The sequence below is a fragment of the Pseudorca crassidens genome, chromosome 10 (assembly GCF_039906515.1).
Source record: "Pseudorca crassidens isolate mPseCra1 chromosome 10, mPseCra1.hap1, whole genome shotgun sequence".
In the NCBI taxonomy this organism is placed as follows: domain Eukaryota; kingdom Metazoa; phylum Chordata; class Mammalia; order Artiodactyla; family Delphinidae; genus Pseudorca; species Pseudorca crassidens.
In genome coordinates, this window is record NC_090305.1 from 22,487,493 (window position 1) to 22,506,175 (window position 18,683).

General features: G+C 47.8%; 1 protein-coding gene and 1 pseudogene across 5 annotated transcripts; one reads left to right on the plus strand and one right to left on the minus strand.

Annotated features, from left to right (window-relative positions):
• Positions 1-1,695, minus strand: LOC137232874 (cysteine-rich protein 1 pseudogene; annotated as a pseudogene).
• An 11,294-nt stretch (positions 1,696-12,989) lies between these two features.
• On the plus strand, positions 12,990-16,477 carry LOC137231778 (BOLA class I histocompatibility antigen, alpha chain BL3-6-like). 5 transcript variants are annotated; one of them, XM_067752428.1, is made up of 8 exons: positions 12,990-13,145; positions 13,471-13,740; positions 13,942-14,217; positions 14,839-15,114; positions 15,233-15,343; positions 15,775-15,807; positions 15,955-16,002; positions 16,166-16,477. In XM_067752428.1, the coding sequence occupies exons 1-8, from the start codon at positions 13,082-13,084 to the stop codon at positions 16,168-16,170; spliced, it is 1,083 nt and encodes a 360-aa protein (XP_067608529.1). In that variant the 5' UTR covers positions 12,990-13,081; the 3' UTR covers positions 16,171-16,477. The 5 variants fall into 5 exon arrangements, with proteins under 5 accessions (XP_067608529.1, XP_067608530.1, XP_067608532.1 ...); XM_067752429.1 differs by lacking the exon at positions 15,955-16,002; XM_067752431.1 differs by lacking the exon at positions 15,233-15,343.
• Positions 16,478-18,683: the final 2,206 nt, after the last annotated feature.

Genomic DNA, 18,683 nt, shown 5'->3' on the forward strand with positions numbered 1-18,683 from the left:
TATTGAGGGCATGGGGGTCTACAGGACAGCCCCAGGTGCCTGTGGAGAAGGCCCGCCATCGGCCTAGAGGGCCGCGGCCCCGGGGGCAGCCGGGGATGGGGTCTCCAAAACCTGGGTTTACTTGAAAGTGTGACTCTCCGCTCCACCGCGCCCAAAGCCTCTGGGTCCGAACATGGCCCAGTAGCAGGGTTGGTTGCAGTAGGGCTTGCCTTCATGCTCATTGTGTCCCCTCCCCCCGAGGTCAGCGTCTTTCCACATTTCTCACACTTCAGGCAAGGCCATGCCAGTCCTTCCCCAGGACGTCACCCGCTCAGCCAAGTACACCTCCTTGTCACACTTGGGGCACTTGGGCACGGTGGCGCCGGATCCGGGGCGGGTGGCTGGGCGGGAGCACACCGGAGCGCGGGACTCGGAAAATGAATACGTTTAAATGCAATTTATAATAGCATCAGGATAAAATATTTAAGTATCAATTTAAAGAAAGTGCGCCACATAAGTACACTGAAATTATATAGTTTTGCTTAGCGTTTCAATCTCTTTGGTAAAGTATTCCTTCTGTTCATTCATAGTATTCCTGAGCTCGTTATACTGCCTTTCTGAATTTTCTTGGAGCTTGTGGCGTTTCCTCATGAGCTGTTTTGAAATCTCTATCAGTTATGTCACAGTATTCCATGACCTTAAGTTTGGTTTCTGGAGAACTGTCCTTTACTTTTCGTGATGCAGTGTTACTGTGGTTCTTCGTGTGCTTGCTGTGCTGTTCCTCTGCCAGCACTGGTGAAGTGCGGAGCATTTTTCTGCTTCATTCTAACCATTCAACAAATTAGAGCAGAGGCTTTTCGCTTCTCTTCCAGGAGGTGGCGCTAGAGCACAGGTTTGGGGTTCTACTACCTGCGTTACCTGCTTGGGAGAGTTGGCGCTTTCCACCCCCATCAGGGGTGTGGTCCCGTGCCCTCTTATTGCTTCTTGTGCCTCCAGGGATTTTGCTGCCTTGTTGCTGCCTGTGCCACTGGCATCACTGCCTGTGACCTGGGATAGTGGGCTCTTCCCTCGTGTCTGGGATCCCCTGAACCACGGGGGAAGAGGGGGGCGTGGGTAGCTGGGGTGGTGCAGGCACCTCTGCCATGTCCCGTGCTGTAAGGTTCTCCGGCTCTGCTGCTGCCAGTGGGTGGCTGGAGGGGCCAAAGTCATGGGCGTCTCAGGGGCTGGTGGCTGGGGCCCCAGGACCCACTTCTGCTGCTGCCTAGTTACCTGGGGCCCTGGGCACTGCTGAGGCTGGAAGGCTGGATTCCTGTGTCCTGTTGCGGCTGCTACTGGGTGTTCTGGGGCTTCCAGCTCAGAGGCCGCAGGTGGAGAACAGGATCGCAGGCTCCGCCTCTGCTCTTCCCTCGGTTCAGCCTCGTCTCTGTGTCCCAGTCCACCCACCTTTCCATGCACACTGGTGGCATTCTCCGGAGTCCTGGTGTGTTGGGCAGAGTCACCTGTGGTGTGTCGTGGATGTTTCCTGGTTGTGGATGGAAGGGGGGAGAGACAAAGGCAGCTTTCCACTCCTCCGTGTGGCTGATATGTCTCCTCCAGGTAGCAGTTTTATGTCCAGAATCAGCTGATTCTGTTCAGCTGGAAGCCTGGCTCAGCTGCAGCCTGTGGGGCCCTGGGGAGCCTCCCCTGACCTCTGACCCCGAAGTCCAGGGTCAACATCAGCGCCAGAAATTAGATCTGAGTCCAGGACCACAGGGCCTTTAAATTCAGGTTGGGAAGTGGCTGGAGGGATCCAGACAGCAGGTTCCTGTCTATTATTAGGTCCACGGAGGGGAAGAAGAGACAGGACACCGGGGTGTCCTGGGCTCTCGGGACTGGGGAGGAGCGGAGAGGACCCTTGAGGCTTCAAACCGTGGCGGACTTCATGCCTGGACAGGAGGGCCATGCTTGGTGTCCTTGGGTACGGTGTTGGGACGCCTGGGTCCTGTAGGTCTGGGGAGGGGGGAGGTCGTTTTTGTGTCTCAGGGAAATGTTAGGGGGACCCCCGGCCCCAGACTCATGGCTGATCTACTTGTCCCACTGTGGTCTACAGGCTCCACTCCATGTCCTGTCCTCTGCTCTCCTGTCCTCTGCTCTCCACCTCCACCAGCTGGGCCCATCTTTTTCCAAAGGTCTTTAGCCAGTCTTTTTGGCACAGTGGTCACCGCTGTCTTAGCTCACAGGGAGACGATGTCCAGGTAGCCCCGGGCTGTGAGCTGGGATGGACTCTCCCTTCCTTGAGTCTCCCTGCTGCCCCCAGCACCATGTGTGTGTGGGGTGGAGTGAGGACTGGGGGTGAGGTTATTTCTCTGGAAGAGAGGAATTCCTTTAACCACCTCCCCTCTCTCCTTTTCTCTTTTCTCTTTCTTCCAGGTGTATTTGAGTTATACCATACCTGTAAGGACAGGAAAACACCTAAAACATAAGCATAGTTTACCAGCAAAATAGAGAGCTAACACCTGTGTACTTATCATCCAGGTGAAAAACAGAGCCTCTACCAGCGCCCAGGCCAGAAGCCCCTGAGCCTCTCCCCACACAGACCCCACCCTTCCCGCATACGTGTCCACTGAGTGAGCCGCCCTGCGCCTCTCCTCTCTCATTCCTCCCCCTCCACTCCTGTTGGCCTCCATCCCCTAATGTCACTGTTTCCTTCCTCTCCTCACTTCTCCAGGAGCCTCCCCATCTTCATAGGCAGATATCTTAGGGGATCTCCTCCCCCTCCCCCGCTTCTACCCCATTCTAGGGATGGAGGTTCCAGAGTTGATTCCCTAGAGGAAGAGTCTATAACCCTGTCAGCAGCTGCAAGAAGTGACAAGGACTTGGGGTTCAAGGTCCCACCCCTGGAGAGTGAGGACACCCAGTCTGTTTGTGGGGTCCACCCTGGACTTGGGAACCAGCTTTTAATGGCCTCGAAATCTGCCTCCCTGAGGCCTTAGTCCTTCCTTGGTAGTTTGATGGGGAGAAAAAGGTCCGTGTCAGCATGTATTCTGAGTAACAGTTCAGACTTTGAACTTGACACTGGATGAACTCCAACTTCTGTGCGCAGCACTGACCCACTGTTAGGAGCCCAAGGAAACCCTGGGCAGGTCTTTTGTAAGGGGGTCAAAGGGGAGCTCAGGTCGCCTGTCATCAGCAACTGTGGCCACACGGGGGCGCCACCACTCCGCCCTCTCCTATTCAGCACAGTGAAGGGAGAGGATGGGCTGTGGTCTGAGTCCACAGAGATGGCTGCCCTGGAGGCTGGTCAGCAATCAGGGGATGAAGATGCTGCCTGAGCAGCTCTGGGGTCGGGCTCGGGGATGCGGCGGGGATTAGAGGGGAGGAGAGCCCTGGAGCCCTGCCTTGTGTCTGAGGTTTCCATCTTTCCTCTCCACAACCCATCTCTCCAGCTCATTGATGAAAACACTCTGGAAAACTCAAAGTCGATTCTTATTTCACTCCCTGTTCGTTTCTGGCAGATTTTTTTTTTTTTTCATTTTAGTGTAGTTTGAGATTCACAAAAACAGTAGCAGAGTTAGTAGAGAGTTCCTGTAACTCCCACGCTCAGTCTCCCTGTGGTAATATCTTATATCACCATCATACATTTGTCACAGCTAATGAAGCAATGTTGATACATTATTACTAAACTCCAGAATTTATTTGGACTTCATTAGTTTTTCCTTTTCCTGATCTACGATCCTATCAAAGACACATTGTGCTAAGTCCCAATCATGTCTCCTTCAGGCTCCTGTGGCTGTGACAGTCTCTCAGAGGTCCCTTGTGTTTGATGACCTTGATGTTTTCGAGTACTGCTCAGGGATACTGTAGAATGTCCCTCTATTCCAGTTGGTTGACTGGGGCAAAGTATTTTGGGGAAGAAACCACAGAGATGAAGTGACATTCTCCACACAACAAGGGTGTATACTCTCCACTTGATAATCAGTAATAAGTTCACCTTATCACCCAGCTAAGGTACATTTCCCAGGTCTCTCCTTGTGAACTTCTATTTTTACTTCCCCACTTTCTGCACTGTAGCCTTTAAAAGGAAGTCACTACGTGCAGCCCACACTTGAGGGGCGCTCTGCTATAAACTTTGGTGTGCCGGGGTTTGTGCATATATAAGTTTTCAGATGAGTTGCATGAGGACTAGAGCGCTGAGTAGACTGGATGGAGGGTCTATGTGCAGCTTTATAAGAAACTGCTGACCATCATTTCTAGGGGCTGTGCTGCTTCGTATTCCTGCCCCAGTGAGTGAGGGTTTCCGTCGCTCCACATCCTGGACAGCACTTGGTATCACCAGTTCTTGGATTCTAGCTATTCTAATAGGTGTGATGATACATCATTTTTTAAAATTTACATTTCCTAATAATATATGATGTTGAGCATCTTTTCATATGCAGTTCCATGGATAGATCTTCTTGAAGAGGTGTCTGTTCAGACTTTCCTTCATTTTTTAATTGTTTTCATATTATTGAGTTTAAGCATTCTATGTATATTCTAAAACAAGTCCTCCATCAGATATGTGAATTTGCAAATAATTTCTCCCAGTCTGTGGCCTGAGCTCTTTCACTGACATAAGAGTATTCATAAATGCAGAGATATATTTGGGGAGAAGGAAAATGAGAAATTGCCAACCGCAGTGGTTTCCAAGTAGAGGACTTGGGCAAATGGGGGACGAGAGGGAGAACGTGAATTATTTATTTTGTATACCCGTGAGTACCTTTTCAGTCCCCTTCTGTGTAGGTAAATATGCTTTCAAAAATTACATTAAAATCCCTTGCACTTGTAAAACACCTGACAGATCCTCTTCAGATCATGCATTAGGAAACACATTCCCTACTTTGGCACCCAAAGTCTTTTAACTGAGCTATTCTGCCACAGAAATTCCATTACTGGAGAAGATGGGCTGGATTGTAGGGAGAATTCTGCTCACTGAAAATAGCTGAAAATGCCATGTAAAATATAAAAACTATCTTAGAAGCATCAAAGAGGTGACAAGGTCCTAATAAGTGACCACACTGAAAAAAGAAGGGAAAAATCCTGCTTGCCCTCCAAAGAAAACACGGTCCTGAGAAAAGGAGAAAAGGCTGTGTGAGTTCACTGCCCAGAGCTCAGGCACGGAGCCCAGCACGTCCAGCTCTGTGCCCACAGCTCTTCACTTTTTCTGCCCACTTGCCTTCCTTTTAAAAATTTAAACAAAGCTTTTGAATTCTTATTATGATGTATATGTGTAACGTATAATATAGGATATAATGTATGTTCACTGTAAAGTAAGTAATAAAGTGTCGAAAGTGATAAATGACAAAGTAAAAAGAATGTAATCCTCACATTTGCAGATATTTTGTTGCATTTTTCTTTCGTTTCTTATACATCCTCCTGTTGTTGCCCAAGAGCTGGAAATTTCTCTAAGCTGAACAGCCCAGACCTCAGTGGCCCCCACCCTGCACTCTGCAGACGCCATTGCCCAGTCAGCTCACTCTCACACCCCTGAGAGGGCGATTTCTCATTTCCTCCTTTTCCCTCAGACCCCGCCACTCATCCCTCACTCCCTGTTCTTAATGATGAGCATTTTTTTTTCACTCAGAAAAAAAAATCACTCGGGTGAGAATTACATCCTCCTCCTCCACTATTCCCATATCTGCACCTGTATCTCACCTTCCCACCAGTGATGATGGATGGTCCCCTCCTGTCTGAGGCTGCCCCTCAGCGTGGGTACAGGATCCGACTCCATCCTCCCCTGTGTCATCAGTTCCCCACTCTCTACTGCTCCTTCATCCCTGCCTACAAACATGCTGCAATTCCTCCCATTAAAATTAATCAAACAAAAATAAATAAATCAAAACAAAATTCTCCCATAAACATCCACCACTCTGTGTACAGTTTCCTCCCAACTACTGCACCATTTCTATGACTCTTCTTAACAGAACACTTCCTAAGGCCAAAGGCCATTCTCTCATCTACTAGGTTGTCTTTTTATTTTTAGCTAATGGATATGTGCACATAGTTTTAAAAAGTAAAATACTTCTATAAGACTTGATATCTGGACCGATGTCCCCAATCTTCCATGTCCCCTGTCTCTTGAATCTCAGAGAGAAGCTCTTTTAGTTCTTAAGCGGATTCTCTAATTGTTTCTTCTATGTCTCTAAAAAGCATGCCTTTAATACTCCTTTGCTTTCAGTTTTATGTATCATCTTTAGTTAATTGGTTTTTCTTTCACACACCCCTGTCTTCCCAAAATAGTTATAATTATACATCTATCAGTTTTGTAATTTTGATTAGCTCGCTGTGCAATATTTGCCTTATGATGATGACAGAAATGCTAGTCACAAGTGAGCATTTAGTAGACTAAGATCACTTTTCTTGAATGGATATTTAAGATTTCGCTGGAATAAATAATGTCTTACTTTGGTGGTACTCATTTTTTTTTTTTTTTTTTTTTTTAGTTTATTTGCCTGCTTTGGGTCTTCATTGCTGCATATGGGCTTTCTCTAATTGCAGCGAGCGGGCTACTCTTTGTTGCTGTGCGCGGGCTTATTGTGGTGGCTTCTCTTGTTGCGGAGCATGGGTTCTAGGTGTGCGGGCTTCAGTGGTTGCAGCAGGCGGGCTCAGTAGTTGTGGCCCACGGGCTTAGTTGCTCCACAGCACGTGGGATCTTCCCGGACCAGGGCTCAAACCCTTGTCCCCTGAACTGGCAGGTGGATTCTTAACCACCTCATCACCAGGGAAGCCCCATATTGTACTCATTTTAAATCATTCTAAAACTCTGTGCAGAATCTAAGTCTTTCTGAATACATTCAAGCACATCGGATATTCCACCAACTTCACCTCTTTGCACAGACTCCTCCACAGCCCTCTGTGCTGCCACACGGAGACTGGTTCCCTGCACACCTGGGGCAGGGCTGACGTCCCGGATCTCCTTCTCCTCATTCTGGGCAGCCCTCTGCCTCTCTCTCCTACTGTATAATTTTACAAGGCTTCCCTGTTGCCTGGATCCCATGTTTCCCTGCTGTTGGTTTTCTCCATCATTTCCCCCTCACTTTGTCTAACAGTATCCTGAAGAAGGGAACATGGAAAGGAAAACATTGTAACTCTGAAATGTCTTAGGCTACCCTAGGACTTACTCTCATCTTGACTCAATATAGAACTCTGTGTTGGAAATACTGATTATTTTCCTTAGAATTCGGAAGGCGTTGATTCACTGTTTTCTAGCCTCCAGGCCCATGTTTTTTGCCTCTTGAAGCTTTCAAGGTCTCTCTTCTTTTCCATCCTTTCTGCAATTTCACTGTGATGTTTCTTAGTGTTGGTCTGTTTTCATCTACTGCAGTAAGAGTTTGCTTAGGCCATTCCAGATGTAAATTTTTGTCTGTAAACTCCAAGAGGTTTTCTTGAAAAAATTATTTTATTATTTCCTACTCTCCCCTATTTTTGAAACTTGTATTGCTTACTCACTGGAATCTCTTGATTGATAGAGGAATATTCTTATAGGTCTTCTCTCCTCCTTGCCATTACTTTTCTATTCCTATTACTTACTGTGAGTATGACTGTAATTTTTCAATTCATCTACTGAATTATACACTTCTATGACATTATTTTTAATTTCAAAGAGCCCTTTTTGGTTCTATGATTTTATATAATTGTATAGAATTCTGTTTTGTTTAATATACCATATATCTTTCACATCTTTCAAATATTATTGCTAACAGTGGTAGGGGAGCTGTCAGGTCTCTTGGTTATCTACTTTCATAATATCATGAACTTCTTCCTCACAGCACTTAGCTCAGTAGTGATTTACATTTATCTTTGTCATTTCTGTCCATCTCCCTCACCACAGTGCCTGTCACATATCACCCAGGTCCCACCTGTTGTTCTTCATTTTTTCTCCAGTGTCTCCAGATCCTGATTGAAGGTGGCCTTGAGATATACACTCCTTAACCTCTCTGAGTCTCCACTTCTGTGTCTTCTCTCTCTGAGTCTCTCTGTCTGTGTCTGTACAAAGGAATCACATGTTGGGTGCCTCATGGGTTTGCTTTTTGTTTTAATTAATTAATTTATTTATTTATTGGCTGCACCAGATCTTCATTGTGGCATGCGGGATCTAGTTCCCTGACCAGGGTTCGAACCTGGGCCCCTGCATTGGGAGCTTGGAGTCTTAGCCTCTGGACCACCAGGGAAGTCCCCTCGTGGGTTTGCTTAGAGGAATAAATTTGACCCACTATGTAAATCACATGGCATTATTGCTTTAATTCTTATTAAGTGTTCCTCTATTCATAGTTACCATCATTACAATGACTATAGCATTTAGCTTGTTTCCATTCTTTGCTTTTATAAACCACAATTCAAGAACATCCTTGAATATATATTTTTGAGAACATGTGTGGTTATCTTCGCAGGATAAATTTCTGAAAGAGAAATTTCTATGTCATAATGTAAACATATTGAAGGCAACCCTCCTACACTGTTGGTGGGAATGTAAATCGGTGCATCCACTAGGGAGAACAGTATGGAGGTTGATTAAAAAAGTAAACATACAAGTACCATGTGACCCAGCAATCCCAATCCTGGGCCTAGATCCGGAGAAAACCGTGGTTTTAAAAGACACGGGCACCCCAACGATCATGGCAGCACTATGTACAATAGCCAAGACATGGAAGCAACCTAAGTGTATAAGGACAGATGAATGCATAATGAAGATAGGATACATATACACAATGGAATATTACTCAGCCATAAAAAGGATGAAATAATGCCATTTCCAGCCACAAGGAAGGAAGCGAAACTGGAAAAGACAAGTATCCTATGATATCACTTACAGGTGGAATCTAAAAATGGATACAAATGAACTTCTTTACAGAAGAGAAACAGCCTCACAGACTTAGAAAAGAAACTTACGGTTACCAAAAGGGAAAGGTGGTGGGCAGGGAAAAATGAACAGATTGTGAAGAACATATACACACTACTATTTATAAAATAATCAACAAGGACCCACTGTATAGCATAAGGAACCCTACTCAACACTCTATAATAACCTATATGGGAAGAGAACCCAAAAAAGGACATATATACGTCTATGCATAAGTGAGTCAAGTTGCTGTACACCTAAGAAAACAAAACACCCCGCAACATTGTAAAATACCTATACACCAATACAAAATTAAAAAATTTTTAAATGTAAATATACTGAAATTGAGACATTCTGCATAGCGACCTTTAAAATTTTTGTACCAGTTTTCAATCCCATCAATCTTTATGACAGTATATTCTCCCTAAATTCCTGTCAATACTCTCCTCTTACTATTATCTTTGACAAGATGATAGATTTTAACTTATTCCCATTTCTTATTCCAGATTTGCATTTTTCTTTACATTTATTTGTTATATATTTGTTTGACATTTGCATTTCTTATTTTCCAAATTGTTTTCTAATACACTTTAATTATGTTTTGTTTGGGATTTAGTTATTTTAAACACTGAATTCAGGAAGGACAAAGCAGCCTCCAACATCAGAAGCTGGTCTGAAGTTTACCTTAGGCCTCAGCGTTGCCAGAAGCTGGGCTGGTGCTCACCACGCAGCCGTGTTCTTCTCCTGTTGGACATATGTCACCTCACAGAACATCAACATCAAACAAGGACACCTGAGACCATGATACAGTGTGACAAAACAAGACCACAACATCATTTTCTCCAAGCACAGACCAAACAAGGCAGCACTATGCACCTCACAATGTATCAAACCTCTCCCTGTGCTGATACCAGCGACCACGGCTTCTTTCCAATCACAGCTGCATCCTCACTCTAGTCTTCCCTCCTTACAGGGAAGATTCACTGACATGCCCAGTCACAGAATTGGCCCCACTTCCTGACAACACCCAATCTAGAGTGAGCCCCTCCTCCATACACCCTCCTCAAAATCACCCAACCAGACCCCACTTCCTGTATATGTTCTAACACCTCACACTAAGACACCGTGGTCCCCGATGGTGTGTCATCTCCCTCGCTGCATCCAGTAATAAATCCAACTTGTTTGCCCACAGATTTCCTCCTGGTGGTCTTTGGCTGAAAAACATTGCAACCTGTTTGTCAATGTTTTTGTCTTTGAGTTTGACAAGGGCATGTGTTAGTATCTTTGTGAATGTCTGGTTGACATAGAGAAAATTTATGATTTTTTAGTGGTTTTTCTTCTTTGGGTCATACGACTCTTCATTCCCCAAATGTAAAAAATTCATGTATTTTTTTGTCTAGGAGAGAGGGGTCCAAGGGTGAAGGGAAACGGAATTGATTGAATTTGGGGGGAACGAATAGCAGGAGCAGTCAGTAAAGAATTCTCAGCTGGTGGATTCTAAGGTTTACATCTCCTGCTTTATCATTTCACAAGTATGTACAGGTCCTGCAAGGTATTTGATATATGCTGTGTTCAGTGAATACTTTCTCTTGGGCTAAGTGAAGACTTCAGTGTCTGCTTATATTTACCAGGTTAATGAAAAGAACAGCAAGAGCTCAAGGTTATAAAGACAAGAATTAGCCCAGCGATGGGCAGTCTTGAACACATATGACCTTAAGGTGATAAACCACGGTGTCCTTAATGTCTGAACACTCTAGTTGTTAAAATACACGTTAATGAAACTTTCTGCGCATGCTGCATTTTAAGGATATATCTAAGACCCACATAGACAAATCCATGATTTCCATGTGAAGGTTATTTTAATATGCATCAACCTATGAGTCACACAGTATCTTTTTGGGGGAAGAGACTGGAAATTAAGAACATTATAGATATGCAATGCCCAATAGGCTAGCTACTAGCCACATATTTAATGTTATTTAAACTAAATAACATTAAGGTGTTTAGCACAGTAGCCACTTCTGAGGTGCTAAAGAGCGACCTGTAGCTAGTGGCTACCTGATTTTGACAGTACAGATATAGAACAATTCCTTCACCACAGAACATTCTATTGGACAGGACTGCTCTTCATGCTTTCTGGGCCTCAAGTCAGATATACTGGACCCATGAAAGGGCCAATATTATTTCTCTTAGAGATGATGTCAGATTTCTGTCTGGGATATGAATACATATTTAGCTGATGTGTAAAAAACCAAACTAGGTTATGAGTGGGTATGGTACCTTCAGGCACAAACTGTTTCCAGGTCCAAAAGGGAAACACCTGTCCCCCTACCTCCCTTCCCGGACTGAGGACACTCTCTGGGATCAATTTCCAAGGGGTAAATTCTCTCCTAGAGGAGCCCCGGGGGCAGGGCCCTCAGCTAAGTGTGGGGAGGCAGGGAGTCCAGCTCAGGGAGAGGGATTCTCCAAAACGAAGAGGAGGCAAAAGCAAGGGTCAGTTAGGAGATTTTCCCAGGTTTATTCAAACAGCAGTTCTCAGAGTGTGATCTGTGGAACCCTTGAAGTCACTGAGACCCTTTCATGAGATCCATGAGGTGAAACCTACTTTCATAGCATTACTAAGATATTATTTGACTTTCCATTATGTTGACATTTGCTTTGAGGTATAACTCAGCAGCGATGGAGACTACTGTAGCAAACTGCAATATAATTATTTTCACCACAACTTACTTGCAGAAAAAAAAAGCAGGTTTGCTTTAAAACATTCTGGTTGATACATTACAAATTTTTATCTTCCCTTAATAAGCTATAATGGAAAAGAAAATGAAAAAGAATGTATATACACATGTATAGCTGAATCTCTTTGCTGTATAACAGAAATTAACACAACATTGTAAACCAACTATACCTCATTAAAAAAAAACTTTAAAAAATACATAAAAATTCTTTTGTTTCCTAAATTATCCTTAGATCCACTTTTTCGTTTTTTGGGGCCACACCCCACAGCATGTGGGATCTTAGTTCCCTGAACAGGGATTGAACCCTTGAACCCAGGCCATGGCAGTGACAGCTCTGAGTCCTAACCACTGGACGGCCAGGGAACTCCCTTAAATCCACATTTTAAAAGTACCTTCTAAGATGACATGGGAAGTACCCATCAAGCCCTTCTGCTACATTCCAAAGTACTATGTCCCAAGGAAAATAATTTGTGTGACCTGAACTACCCTCTTCTTCATGGAATACAATGTTTACTTGAAAGAATGAATGACACTGGAAGATCTATATAACTTAGTGAAACAACGTATTACTTTTTAAAAATCTTATCTTAGTCCAAGAGACATTCAATGTGCAAAATAGGGTTATGGAGTTTAACGTAACAGAATAGGAAATAGTTAATAATATTGTTTCAGGTCCACTTTGAAAATAACCTTTGAGAAACTACCACTTGTGTAGTTTTCGTTCTGTATCAAAGACTAACATCCATGACTGTCTGAAAAGGTTTTTGAAAATACTACTCCTACATGTGTGTGGGCCTGTTTATTTTCATAGACGTCAATCAAAAGAACGGATCCATTGAAGAAGCAAACATGAACATCCAGGGGTCTTCTAATGAGACAGACAACAGAGAGACTTGCAAAAATATAAAAATCTGAAAAGCTCCACTTTTCCCACTACCGTGTGTATTTTGGGAAGTAGTTATTTTTCATATTAAATCATGGGTTATTAATATTATTCTAAATAAATTAATTTAAAAGTTTTAAACTCTATTATTTCTACTTTGGAAAGTACCGATAGAAGTATCCACATAAAATTTCTGTGGGGTCATCACTAGTTTGTAAGACTGTATAAATATTCTGACCACAATGCTGTGAAAATCGCTGACTACACAGTCCCTGGGCCAGGACTCAGGGAGACACTGTGACAAAGAGCTCTCGGTGCAGGAGGGGAGGGATCAGGCAGAGTCCCAGGTCCCGGGAGGGGCAGGCTCTCAGGCTCTCAGGGTGTCAGGCGGTCTCTGGGGCGGGGACGCTCCGTGGTGGGGATTCCCAGGCTCCCGGAGTTTCACTTTCTCTCTCGCAACCTGTGTCGGGCCCTCCTGCCTGGATACTCGTGACGCGACCCCACTTCTCACTCCCATTGCGTGTCCGGTTTCTGGAGAAGCCAATCAGCGTCCCCGCGGTTCCCGGTTATAAAGTCTCCACCGACCCGCCGCACGCAGTTTCTCCTCAGACGCCGAGGTGGTGGGTCATGGCGTCGCGAACCCTCCTTCTGCTCCTCACGGGGGCCCTGGCTCTGACCGAGACCTGGGCGGGTGAGTGCGGGGTCGGGAGGGAACGGCCTCTGCGAGGAGGAGCCAGGGGACCCCGGGGGTCGGGGGTCAGGACTCCCAGGGAAGGAGCCACGCCGCCGCCCCCCCCCGGTCCACACCCGCCCCCTCACCCCCGTCCCCGCCTGTCCCTCCCTTGCTTCCCGCCCCCTCTTCTCTCCCCCCGGGGTGCCGGCCCTTCTCCGACCTCCACACCTTTTCCGTCTCACGAGCCCCTCGCCCCCTCCCCCCTGCCGGCCCCGTCACCTCGGACCCGGGGACCCGCGCCGGGAGGAGGGTCGGACCGGGTCTCACCCCTCCCCGCCCCCAGGCTCCCACTCCCTGAGGTATTTCAACACCGCGGTGTCCCGGCCCGGCCGCGGGGAGCCCCGCTTCATCGCCGTCGGCTACGTGGACGACACGCAGTTCGTGCGGTTCGACAGCGACGCCCCGAATCCGAGGATGGAGCCGCGGGCGCCGTGGGTGGAGCAGGAGGGGCCGGAGTACTGGGATCGGGAGACGCGGGGCTGCAAGGAAAACGCACAGACTTACCGAGCGGGCCTGGACACCCTGCGCGGCTACTACAACCAGAGCAAGGCCGGTGAGCGACGCGGGCCCGGGTCCAGGTCACGACCCCCATCCCCAGGGACGGGCTGGCGTCGCCCCGAGTCTCCGGGTCCGAGGGTCACCCCAACATTGCGGGACCCGCCCGGCCCCCCGACTCGGGAGGAAACGGCGGGACTTTACCCGGTTTCATTTTCGGTTTGGGTTTAATCGCTGCGGCTGGTCGGGGCGGGGTCAGGGTCTCACACCCTCCAGTGGATGTACGGCTGCGACGTGGGGCCGGACGGTCGCCTCCTCCGCGGGTACAGCCAGGACGCCTACGACGGCGCCGATTACATCGCCCTGAACGAGGACCTGCGCTCCTGGACCGCGGCCGACGCGGCGGCTCAGATCACCAAGGGCAAGTGGGAGGCGGCCGGTGCTGCGGAGCACCACAGGAACTACCTGGAGGGCAGGTGTGTGGAGTGGCTCCTCAAATACCTGGAGACCGGGAAGGACACGCTGCAGCGCGCAGGTACGAGGGGCCGCGGGGCCTCCCTGGTGTCCCCTCGGGCTGGAGCTGGCTTCCCACAAGGGGAGGAAATGGGGTCCCTGTGGGAACACTGCCCCAACTTCTTGTCGGGAGAGGGAGGAATCCGCCCAGGTTTTCATATTCTGTACAAGACAGTGACTCCCCCGTGGCCTCACTTCTCTGAAAGACAGTGAAGGAATCCAGTCTCTTTCGGGAAGAAACAGGAAACCATCCGTGAAATAACTGACCAGCGGCGCCCTTTGACCCTGACCCCCATCTTGTGAACCATGACTTTCTCTCTCAAGGTCTGTTCTCAGCCTGAGAACATCTTAGGAGGCCTGACTCCAGCTTTTCTGAGGCATTCAGCCTCCACCAAAGTCAGGACCATTGCTCTGTATTCTCCCCTTTACATGGAGCCTCCTACCTTGGCTTTAATCCTTATCATAGAACTTTCCAAGGACTGGGAGATCTTCCCAGACCCTGGAGTCCAGGCTGGTGTCTGGTGTTTTTGCTGTTTCTTTTCAAACCTGTTGTGCTCTTCATTCTCAGGATGGTCACATGATGTTGCTTCAGTGGCCCATGAAGGTAACACTAAGTGTGAATTTTCTGATTCTTCCTCCTCAGACCCTCCAAAGACACACGTGACCCACCACCCCACCTCTGACCGTGAGGTCACCCTGAGGTGCTGGGCCCTGGGCTTCTACCCTGAGGAGATCTCACTGACCTGGCAGCGTGATGGGGAGGATCAGACCCAGGACATGGAGCTTGTGGAGACCAGGCCTTCAGGGGACGGAACCTTCCAGAAGTGGGCGGCCCTGGTGGTGCCTTCTGGAGAGGAGCAGAGATACACGTGCCATGTGCAGCACGAGGGGCTTCAGGAGCCCCTCACCCTGAGATGGGGTAAGGAGGGACGTGTGGGGTGGAGCTTCCTCTCAGATAAAGCAGGAGCCCTTCTGGACACGTTCAGCAAGGTCGGGATTCGTGCCTGAGGTCAGGGCCCCTTCCCTTTCCTCCACAGAACCTCCTCAGCCCACCATCGCCATCATAGGCCTCATTGTTGGCCTGGTTCTCTTGGTGGTCACTGGAGCCGTGGTGGCTGGAGCTGTGATCTGGAGGAAGAAGCACTCAGGTAGGGAAGGGGGGAGGGATCTGAGTTTTCTTGTGTCACTGGGGGGTTCAAGCCCAGGTTGAAGCTTGCCTGCGTGTGTATTGGGCAGCACCATTCAGAGACATTGCTTGTCAGTGTGCAGACTGGCACTTAGCCTTTTGTAAAGCACGTGTGGAAATGAAAGACAGGTTTTTTCACCTTCATAATTCCAGTTGGGGACCAGGTTACCAGCACTTGAAGGTCAGAGAGGGAAGGTTCCTGCTGACAGACCCCCAGGAGGGAAGAAGTTGATCCAGTCTCCGCATATCTCCTTTCTTCGTGTTCCTGATCCTATCATGGGTTTTGGTCAACAGTTCTGGAAAGTTCTGTCTGGTCCAGGACTAAGGAGTTCCTCTAGGATCTCACAACTCAGTCTTTTCCCTGGCCTCTCACGTGATGTTTTCTTCTTACAGGTGAAAAAGGAGGGAGCTACACTCAGGCTGCAAGTAAGTGTGCAGGGGCTGTGATTCCTGAGACCCTTGTGAGGGTGCAGACAAGAAAGAGGCCATGGCGGGGGGCTCACCCTCCTAAAGTTCCTTCTCTAGTTTCTCTCCTGTGGGTTCTGACCATGTCCTGGTTTTGTTCTCCCCCAGACAGTGACAGTGCTCAGGGCTCTGATGTGTCTCTCACGGATCCTAAAGGTGAGACCCTGGAGGGCCTAGATTGGGAGAGATGTTGGGGTGGAGGAGATGCCCCGGGTGGTGGGGATCCTTGAATGGGACATTTGAGCATGTGGGGGGCTGTTGGGAAGGTCAGCACTTACATGACTGACCTGAATTTGTTCATGATTATTTTCTTTCACAGTGTGAGACAGCAGCCTCGTGGGACTGAGTAATGCACGGTCCCACTATGTGGCTTCAGATCCCGTGACTCCTCTTTCTGCAGCTGCATCTGAATGTTTCTGTGTTTCTCGTAACATAATGTGAGGAGATGGGGAGACTGGCCCTCCCCTGCCCACCACGACCCCTCCCCACCCTGATCTGTGTTCTCTTCCCTGATCCACTTGCCTGTTCCAGCAGAGGCAGGGCTGGGCCACCTCCATCCCTGTCTTAACTTCGTGGTGCACTGAGTAATAATGTCTTATCTTGCCTGTTGGAAATAAAATCTGTATATGAATTTTGTTATTTCTAATTCCTGCTATGAGGCATTGATGGGATAATAAAGGAAAGGATTCTTAAAGTTTGAGAGAGAAAATAAATGGAAGCGCTGAGAACCTTCCAGAATCTGTGTGTGCTCTTGCTGTGCTCTGTCTGATGCAGGTGGGACAGGAGGAGGCGGTAAGGAGTTGGGTGTGGACGTGGCCTGTGCCCACTCCGTGCTCACTGCATCGTGGGCTTTGATGGGGTCACTGCTCTGCCAGGTCATCTGCTCTGTTCCTTTGTCCTCGTCACTTCAGTAGAACCTTGTCCCACCAGGACCTGTGATCTCAGAGGCTCAGAAATCAGCTGGGTCTCGTACTGTCTCCAGGACTGTGGGCAGCAAGGGCTTCCTGTAACCAGGTAGCCTTGGCTCGGGCCTTGCTCCCATCCTCGGACCCTGTCTTTATTGTGCGTGTTTATATTTTGCTTATTTAGTTGTTGTCGTTGGAATAATGACTGTTGTTTTTCATGTGCAGAGTTTGGTCTCATTCTTCTCTGGGTGTCCCCATCTCTGAGAGCAGCCGGAGTCATTTTGCCTGTCTTGTCCCCACAAGTCCAAGGGGGCCCTGCACCCTGGATTCTCAGTAGTATCAAGAGAGCAATTTTCAGCCTCATCCAGCTCTTGCCCTCCTTCTAGAGATGTCTGCTGGATTCTTCTTTCCAACTTTTCCCCATCTTTTAAAAGGAACCAGATTCTGGAATTAGCAAACAGAAGGGACCCAATAGTCTCTCATCTTGACTTAATTCTTGCTGGATCTCTCTTCTCTGCAGCCTGGCCCCTCTTCTGCCCTTAGATCTTCTAAGCCCAGTGCTGACTCCAATCCAAACTGATGGATTTAGAAAGCAGAGTCTAATAGAGTCAGGGTACGGTGGAATATAGGACGCATAAGTGCAGGATGTTCTTTTCTGAAGCGAGAAGGAGCATGGTGTGTGGTGTGCAGACTGATTGGTGTGGGAGGGAGGGGAGATCAGCCCTTCTGAGAAAAGTACAGGCGGCATTGATGTCATTGCAAATGGATGTTGTGCTGTAGCTGCCACAAGACAGCATGTGGCCTGAGGTCACGTTAATAAAGACACTGTCTCTAGAATAGGGAGGTGCTCTACACTGATCATTCAATTGATATTTTTGTGTGCCAGGTACATGACACACTATTTTTGCATCTAGGAAACCTCAGGGAACTAAGAACAGACAAAACTTGTCAGCCATGTGGCGTATATGCTTTAGGGGAAAGGGCAGAGTGCACTATGAGACTAGTAAGTGAGGGAAGTGTTTACATTAAAAGTTGGTAAGTGCTTTGAGGAAGGTGACCCAGCATGTAAGTGTGTGGGGACAGGGATGATGTCTCTTTTACTAGGGCAGTCAGTGTGGGCCTGATTGAGAAGGTGACCTTTGAGTAGAGATGTGAAGGACATGAAGGTATGTCCACGAGGATGTCTGGGGCAAGTTCTCTCCAGGCAAGGGAGCCTCCAGTGCCAGTGCACTAGGGCAGGAGAGTGTCTGCGTGTTCAAGGAAGAGTGAGGAGGCCATAGTGGCTGGAGGAGAGAGGAACTGAGATGAGATGCAGTGTCCGGACAGATCATATAGACCTAGACAATATTAGAAGGGTTTTGATTTTGTCTGAGTAAGGTGCGGAGTCTACAAGATGTTTTTTTTGGTTTTTTTTTTTTTTGCGGTACGCAGGCCTTTCTCACTGTTGTGGCCTCTCCCGTTGTGGAGCACAGGCTCCGGACGCGCAGGCTCCGCGGCCATGGCTCACGGGCCCTACCGCTCCATGGCATTTGGGATCTTCCCAGACCGGGGCACGAAACCGTGTCCCCTGCATCGGCAGGCAGACTCTCAACCACTGCGCCACCAGGGAAGCCCCTACAAGATGGTTTGAACAGAAGATTGACCTGGTGTGACTACTCTCTAGAAACATCTGATTGCTGGGCAGAATCAGGAGGTGAAGGGCAAGAGATTCCATAGAGGAAACTGTAGGAAATGGTGCAGTGTCCAGGCTGGAGATACTGGTGATTGTCTGGGGTGTGAGCAGGGAAAGTAATAGTAACTGATTGGATTCTGGATATATTCTGAAAATGGCGTTTTACAGCAATTCCTAATGGATGAAATTTGGGTTATAAGAAAGCAGAATGAAGGAAGACCCCAAATTTTGAGATTTGCAAGTAGACATGTGGGGCACCT